This window comes from Suricata suricatta, chromosome 10 (genome assembly GCF_006229205.1).
Source record: "Suricata suricatta isolate VVHF042 chromosome 10, meerkat_22Aug2017_6uvM2_HiC, whole genome shotgun sequence".
In the NCBI taxonomy this organism is placed as follows: Eukaryota; Metazoa; Chordata; class Mammalia; order Carnivora; family Herpestidae; genus Suricata; species Suricata suricatta.
This window is the reverse complement of record NC_043709.1, coordinates 37,505,399-37,513,904: the sequence shown is the minus strand read 5'-3', so window position 1 is coordinate 37,513,904 and position 8,506 is coordinate 37,505,399. Positions and strand designations below refer to the sequence as shown.

General features: G+C 36.8%; 1 protein-coding gene across 1 annotated transcript in view; it reads right to left on the bottom strand.

The window, feature by feature from the left end:
- The window catches only part of PAWR (pro-apoptotic WT1 regulator), a 172,496-nt gene that overhangs the window by 41,000 nt on the left and 122,990 nt on the right, over positions 1 to 8,506 (bottom strand). The window contains exon 5 of the mRNA XM_029955448.1: positions 1,202 to 1,333. Coding sequence (XP_029811308.1) covers positions 1,202 to 1,333 — 132 coding nt within the window. The remainder of the gene's footprint in view (positions 1 to 1,201; positions 1,334 to 8,506) is intronic.

Sequence of the window (8,506 nt, the reverse complement as noted above, 5' to 3'; positions counted from 1 at the left end):
ATTTAAAAAAATTTAAAAAAATAATAAATAAAATGCTTATCATAATAAAATACATTTAAAAAGTCAAAACTGGAGGCGCTTGACTGGCTCAGAAGAACTTTCATGAAACTGTTGATGTCAGGGTGAGAAGTTCGAACCCCACATTAGGTGCAGAGACTACTGAAATCAACTTAAAAAATTTTTTTAATTAAAAAGTCCAAATTAAACCCTGAAAAGATTACAAAAGTGGCTTAAGATCTCAAAATGTCAGTAAATTAATGGAATAATAGATTATATCAAGATCAGTCCCAAATTACAATTTAAACAATTCTACAGAGTAATCTGCTTTATACTGACTGAGGCATTCCAGCATCAACTCCCAATTGTCTTTGCCACAAAGACCTAAAATAACAGCTAATTTGAAACGGAGTTTAATTATATTTGTATAGTTACATAGACATATAGATGTTTCTGGCAATTCACAATACTATATATGGTAGTTTGTTACTATGTTTAAATATTTGACTTAGCATAAACTAGATACAACTCTATTTGCTATGTAATTCTAATGTAGCTATCAGCCTTTGGCAGAACTGTCTACTCAAACTTACTAATTCTAACTTTATTAAGGGCAAAAAGGTAATTATTTTTCCTGTTATTTTTACAATAGGTACTGTTTAAGCCTGCTTAATCAGACAGCAAATATTCACTGATCAGGAACAAAGAACCATACAGTGCTTATAAGTCAAGAAGTATCTGGATGTAAGGAAAATCAGCAGCTAAATCCATTCAAAGTACTTAAATGGAGCTGATACAACCAAAAGGAGAAGGGAAAAATAATTAAAATCTACTTAAAATTATTGTTAAAATAGCAACTGACATTCTGGTATTTTAAATATTTAAATATTTTACTTTAAAAAGCCAAATTAAAAAGAGTAATTTATTTAAAAAATAAAATTTTAAGGTAATTTTTTAAAATTAAAATTTTTTTTAATGTTTCATTTATTACTGAGACAGAGAGAAACAGCATGAACAGGGCAGGGGAAGAGAGAGAGAGGGAGACACATAATCTGGAGCAGGCTCCAGGCTCTGAGCTGTCAGCACAGAGCCCAACACTGAGCTCAAATCCATGAACCATGAGATCATGACCTAAGCCGAAGCCGGATGCTTAACTGACTGAGCCACCCAGGCGCCCTAAAATTAAATTTAAATAAATACTCACTTGTAGCAGATAGGAACTGCCTGGATCTAATAAGCTGGCAGCTTCATTCTGCATCGTGTTCTGCTGTGTAATTGCATCTTCTCGTTTCCGCTCTTTCTGCCCTGCTTCATCGTCTTCATATTCATCTAAGCACTGGAAGAAAGAATAGTTTTCACTTTATTTCCACATAGTATTAACAGAACGTTTTGATAGTATGTAAAGACACATGTAACAGCATTAAAGAAGTATCTGTGAATTCAGGAACTAATTTATACAGCAATATGTACATTTAATTCCTGTAAACTAAATTATCTGCTTAAAATCCCAACCTTCACATTCATACCCCTGACAACTTATCTTTTCTCTAGATTCTAAATAGCAGTGACAGGGTTTGCTTAAAGGTAAGATTCATTTCTTCTTTTCTTACATTCATTCAACAAGTAAACAAATGGTGTCTACTTCTTTTCAGAGAGTAGCAAAAGATAAGCTGTGTGTGTGTGTGTGTGTGTGTATACACACGTGTGTGTGTGTGTATACACACGTGTGTGTGTGTGTATACACACATATATATGCAGGTAATGATAAAGGCCATTTTCCAGTTTACATACTAGTACCTGGGAACATATACAGGAAGAGTATTTTCACCTGGAGAACAAGTCTCCAACAAAAACTCTGTAGATAAGCTTAAAGAGCTTATCATTGAAAGGGTGGGTAATATTTGGTGCTTCAGATATAGAAAAAAGACAATTTCAGATGATGGAATAGAGCATATGGAAAGGTTGTGGCTAAAAAGCTGAATCAACACCTGCATTATCTATCCAAACTCTTGACATGGAAAAAAAATCATAAACAGAAATTTCTATCCATCACACCCACTGTGGAATGAGTTATCTGCTCCTTGTAACTGAACACATTCCTGACCAGTATTACCCTAAAGGCTCTGTGAGAGACAAAAAAAAATAATGTCTCTGTAGGCACTCCGTAAAGACTAAGGCGCTGACCAAAGAAAAGAGGACTTAACAAATTAGAAGAAGAAGGAAAAAAAAAGGCCACTGTGAAAACCAAGGAGACTGGAGTGTCTGCAATAGTAGGAACACAGTAGATAAGCAGCACATTCAAAGACACAAGTTCCACAATGGAGAATATAGAAAAAAGCATCTCTCTGAGATAAAGTCTTATTTTTAGGATGATACAGAAAGGAAGTGAGACGAAAGAAGGGAAGGCGTGAATTAAAGAAAGTTCCTTCATAGTTCTTGAGAGAGGGAAGGATTGGAAAGGCATGTGCTCTGTTCACAGGGACCACAAATAGAGAAGTATAGAATTTCCACTACATAACACAGAAAGATGTTATACTGCTACAGTTCCCTGGAAAATAAGTAAAACATGATCAAAACTGATTTGGGAGGTATCATATGGGTGGCTAAGTTGGTTGAGTGTCCAACTCTTGATTTCAGCTCAGGTCATGATCCCAGGGCCATAGGACTGAGGCCCACACAGGGTCCACGATGAGTGTGGAACCTGCTTATGATTTTCTCTCTCTCTTTCTCTCTCTCTCTCTCTCTCTAGAGGAGTCAACAATGCAGAGAAGTACAGGGACCCAAAGTTCTCTCATCCCTCAAACACAGCCGTATTGAGGCCAGAAGACTTGGAATTCCAGGAATCTGGATTACAGAATGACAGAAACATCTCCAGAGGCCCACGAGGACAGCTTGGTGGGCCATAAGTGTGTTACTGCAAATTGGGAGAAATAAAACAGGCAGTGTATGCACGGAGGGGAGGGATCCTCTTCTGTGGAGAGACAAAAGGAAGAGAAAGAGAGGCTGTGTAAGTGTATTTGGACAAGAGAAAACCACGATAGAAAAAAATAGAGAAATAACCAATTTCTAATTCGATCCAGGGTTGAAAGGCTTCCTCCAGACTGGGGCCAGCCGCCCCATGAGCCAGGCGGGGGGGAAGGGGAGCCAGCACCAGGCTCAGGAGCTAACTCAGAGGCCAGTCAGAGAGAACAGTCCCCTTCAGTACCGTGGAAAGAAGGTATATAGCTGCTCCAAAGACAAAAGACCCTGCAGGCGCCAGCCACCCAGAGGCCCTTCATAGGCTGGCTGGGGGGAGTAGCACTACCCCATAATGAGGGCCTGCAAAGCAGGCTCCTTTAAAACATTGGGATTTGAATCCTAGCAGAGCACCTGGGAAGCAGAGGAGACTGCAATGGGATAGAATGACCTGCTTGCACCGGCGCCACCCTATGAAAACAGCCTGAACAGAGTAGTCTGGAACACTCGGTCAGGGGGGAAAAGACTAGGGTATCACCATTTTTGTCCCCATCACCAACAAAATGGGGCTTCAGGAAACAGGACAGCGGCCCCCAGTGCAGGCGAGACCACCTACACCAAACCACGCCCATCCCCACCTTATAACTGCGTTATCTACACTAGCAAGATGGATACTGACTGAACCAGAGGGCCCCTCTCCAGAGCAGCACAGTCACTGTTTCCAAGGCACCATCAGGTATCAGTCTAGTAGTTTTGCATTTTCTGACTTGATTCCTGGTCAATTGTTATTTTATATATGTATACAGTTTTTATTTCTTCCTTTTTTTCCTCTTATTTCTTCCCTTCTCTATTCTGATTACTCTGGTTGTTGGTTCGTTTAAGCAGACATTTTTAATCTATTCTTTTTATACCTCTTTTGTATCTTCTTCTTTATTGTCCTCTCTTTCTCTGGATTAAGTCGAATAGTCTTCTCTAATTCGCTGCCTGGTCAACTTTTTTCTTCTCTTTTCTTTTTTCCGCACCCCTGTCATTGCTCTCTTTATATGGGATAAGGCTTCTTCTACCACCACCCCCCTTTTAAAAATTTTTCCAGGTTATTTCAATGAACAAATCAAAGCAAACCTGGTGGAAGGTCCAAACCACCACTACGAGTAGAGAGATAAAATAACCAGAGTCACAACAACAGAGAGCACACAACACACTCCAAAAACACCTCCTGAAGGGTCAAGCCCTGGACAGGTTATGACCCTTTTGTAATATAATAGCACTCAAGGTACAGGACACATAATAAGGTATTACACATACAGGGCAGAAAACTATTCAAAATAATGGACGGAAAAATTTGGCTCAAAAGAAATTCCAGGAAGAAATGACAGCTTGAGAATTGCTCAAAACAGATATAAACAATATACCTGATCAAGAATTTAGAATAACAGTCATAAGATTAATAGCTGGGCTTGAAAAAAGCAGAGACTACTGCTGCAGAGATCAAGGAACTAAAAGATAGCCACAATGAATTAAGAAATGCTATAAATGAAATACAAAATAAACTAGATGCAGTGACAGCAAGGATGGAGGAAGCAGAGAGGAGAATAAGTGAAATAGAAGATAAAATTATAGAAAATGATGAAGCCAAGAAAAAGAGAGATAAGAAAATACTGGACCATAAGGGGAGAAATAGATAACTAAGTGATTCAATGAAACATAATTAATACCCATATCACAGGAGTTCCATAAGAAGAAGAAGAGAGAGAAAGGGGCAGAAGGTTTACTTGGAAAAATCAGAGCTGAGAACATCACTAATCTGGGGAAGGAAGCAGACATCCAAATCCAGGGAGCACAGAGCATTCCCTTCTGATTCAATAAGAATAGGTTTTCACCTTGGCTATCATAGTGAAACTTGCAAAAATACAAAGAGAAAATTCTAAAAGCAACTAGGGAAAAATGGGCCTTAACATACAAGGGCAGACACATTAAGGGTCGTAGCAGACCTGTCCACTGAAACTTGGCAGGCAAGAAGCGAGTAGCAAGAAGTATTCAATGTGCTGAACAGGAAAAATATGCAGCCAAGAATCCTTTACCCTGCAAGGCTGTCATTCAGAATACAAGGAAACAGAAAGACTTTCCTAGACAAACAAAAGCTGAAGGAGTTTATGACCACTAAACCAACCCTACAAGAGATCCTAAGGGGGCTCTATGAGTAGAATGCTGCAATAGAAAGGACCAGAGACAGCACCACAAGCATGAAACCTACAGATAACACAATGACACTAAATCCCTATCTTTCAATAATAACTCTGAATGTAAATGAGCTAAATGCCCCAATCAAAAGACCTAGGGTATCAGAACAGATTAAAAAACAAAACAAAACAAAACAAAAAACAAGAGCCATCTAGATACTGTCTACAAGAGACTCATTGTAGACCTGAGGATACCTTCAGATTGAAAGGAAGGTGATGGAGAACCATCTATCATGCCACTGGAAGTCAAAGAAAGCTGGAGAAGCCCTATTTCTAACAGATAAACTAGATTTTAAACTAAAGGCTGCAACATGAGATGAATAAGGGCATTGTACCATAATTAATGGGGTCTATCCATCAAGAAATGATAACAATGTTTATGCTCCAACTTGGAGCGCCTAAATATAAATATCAATTAATCACAAACAAAAGCAATCTTATTAATAAGAATACAGTAATTGCAGGGGACTTTAATAACTCACTTACAGCAATGGACAGATCATCTAAACGGAAAATCAATAAAGAAAAACAGTGGCTTTGAATGATACACTGAACCAGATGGACTTGACTGATATATTCAGAATTTTTCATTCAAAAGCAAAATATACATTCTTCTCAAGTGCACAGGGAAAATTTTCCAACAAAGATCACACACTGGGTCACAAATCAGCCCTTAATTAATATAAAAGAACTGATACCACACATATTTTCAGGTCACAATGCTATGAAACTTGAAAACAACCACAAGAAAAAAACTGGAAAGTCTACAAATGCATGCAGGTTAAAAAAACATCCTATGAAAGAGTGAATGGGTCAACCAGGCAATTAAAGAATAAAATAAAAATACATGGAAGCAAATGAAAGTGAAAACATGACAGTCCAAACCCTTTAAGATGCAGAAAAGGCAGTCATAAGAAAATACATTGCAAACGAGGCCTATCTAAAGAAAAAAGAAAAATCCCAAACACAAAAAAAAAAAACCCTCTAACTTCATACCTAAAATAACCCTAAAACAGCAATGAAACCCCATTGCCAGCAGAAGAGCAGTAATAAAGATCAGAGCAGAAATTAATAATATGGAATAAAAAAATTAGAACAGATCAGTAAATCTAAGAAACTTATTTTCAGAATAGACCCTGTATACAGCAGTTCAGAGTGGAAATTAACAGGGACCAAAATTGGAGTAGACAACAACGTAGGCAGTTTGGTCCTATGAAAAACAATATATCCTAGTTGGAAAACAGAAATAATAATAAAAAAAATCTCATAAAGGTACCAAAGTTTAAGAAATGAGTCCTGATTGGAAAAAAATCTCTTAGAACTCTCTAAAAACCTTTTTCAGACCAATAGATATTATCATGTTTACTGGCAAAATATCCACAAAACGTAAAAGCAAAATCAGACTAAAAACATTCATATTCATTCCACTATCAAGATAGTTGTTAACATCACTCTGGAAGTGCTTTCTAATAAAACCAGGTAATAATAAAAGAGTTCAGCATTAGAAAGAAGGCAAAATTCCTTTACCTCACATGGTATAATTTCATTGAGATAATAAAATATTTTATAATTATTAGAGCTTGTTACAATGGTTATGTGAGTATGAAAAAATAGCTTCCAAAAGTAACATCAATAGACTGTATAATTTTAGTGGTAAATACAAAAAAGCAAAAACCTTTATGAAAAAGAATGATAAAACTGCTCAGAAAAATAAAATAAAACCTATTCTTAAATGGAGAAAAACCTAATATTGTGAGGATATCAATAATCTGTAAATCAATTTGTAAGTTGAATAACAATTCCAATCAATACCTTAAGGGAATTTATTTGGAAAGCAGAAATGGGTAATCTGGATAAATAAATACACAAGACATCCAGAAAAATTACTTGTCTGGAAAGAGTTACAACAGAACATTCCCTCAAGTAACATTAAAATGTATAAATTCACAATAATAAAAACTGTACAACTGAGGTCCTAGAAAAAAATACAATAAAAGAATTCTTCAATACTGAGACAAGAGATCAATCATTTAATGCAAAGTGGGGGCTGACAAGCAAGAGGATAAAATCTGGAAAAAAAAAATGGTCTCATCTCTAGCCTTCCACTCTAGGAAAGCAAACATCACTCATTCTCCAGTACGTGGACTGCAAAAATGCCTTATCATAAGAATCAAATATCAGTCACATAAAGCTAAAACTCTTAAATCCTAGAAAGCACAGATAGAAAGTAAAAGTTAAAGCAAGTAGCTATGAACTCCCTGGGCACAGGGATATATTTTATTTATCTTTGTTCTCATTTGCGGAGATCCACTCCCTCAACACTAACCATCTTCCCTCCTTCCACTACATCAATAAATGCAGACTCCCTGACTCACATATTAAAAAGAAGGAAAAATATTCAGTAAATGTTAGATAAATGAATAAATGAGTTACCAAAATGAAACCAATTAGGGGGATTGACTATGGGACCACAACTTAACACTGAATATTCTTTCCCATGGCAGTGCTATTACCTATTGACCTGGGAACCTGTTTATCACACATACTATCTCTGTGGAGAGTGTGTGCATTATACATTCCAGGCAGCTTTTAGAATAGGGATTACTTGATTAATCACAACTTCCCTCCAAGTTTCTTCTATCAACCAGTACAATTCTTTTGGCAACAAGCATCCTAAAAATTCCTTAAGCCATCTTACATAACTGGGATAAATACACCTGGAGGAACAATTTGCTAGAATTAATGAGAAATAAGAATGAAAGCAAAAAAGAACAGTTAATGCACCAAGATGGAGTAAGACATTTTCCATTTTTATCTCTTGCAAACATTAGTATTTCTCTAAGTGTGCAGATGACTGATATCCTTAAGAGAGACAAAGTTATGTTTTAATATTTTTTAAGTAATCTCTACATCCAATATGGGGCTCACACTCACAACCCCAAGATCAAGAATCACATGCTCCACCAACTGAGCTAGCCAGGCATCCCGAAAGTTTTTTTTTAATCTGAAATGTTTTTTCTTTTGTTTCCTTTTTTTAATTTTTATCCAAGTTAGTTAACGTACAGTGTAATAATGATTTCAGGAACAAAATTTAGTGATTCATCGCTTACATATGACACCCAGTACTCATCCCAACAAGTGTCTGCCTAAATGTCCCATTTAGCTTTTTCCCCCCCACCCAACACCCCTCCAGCAACCCTCGGTATGTTCTCTGTATTTAAGAGTCTCCTATGATTTGTCTCATTTGTTTTCATGTATTTTTTGCTTCCCTTCCATATGTTCATCGGTTTTGCATCTACAGTTTTCAGTGTATA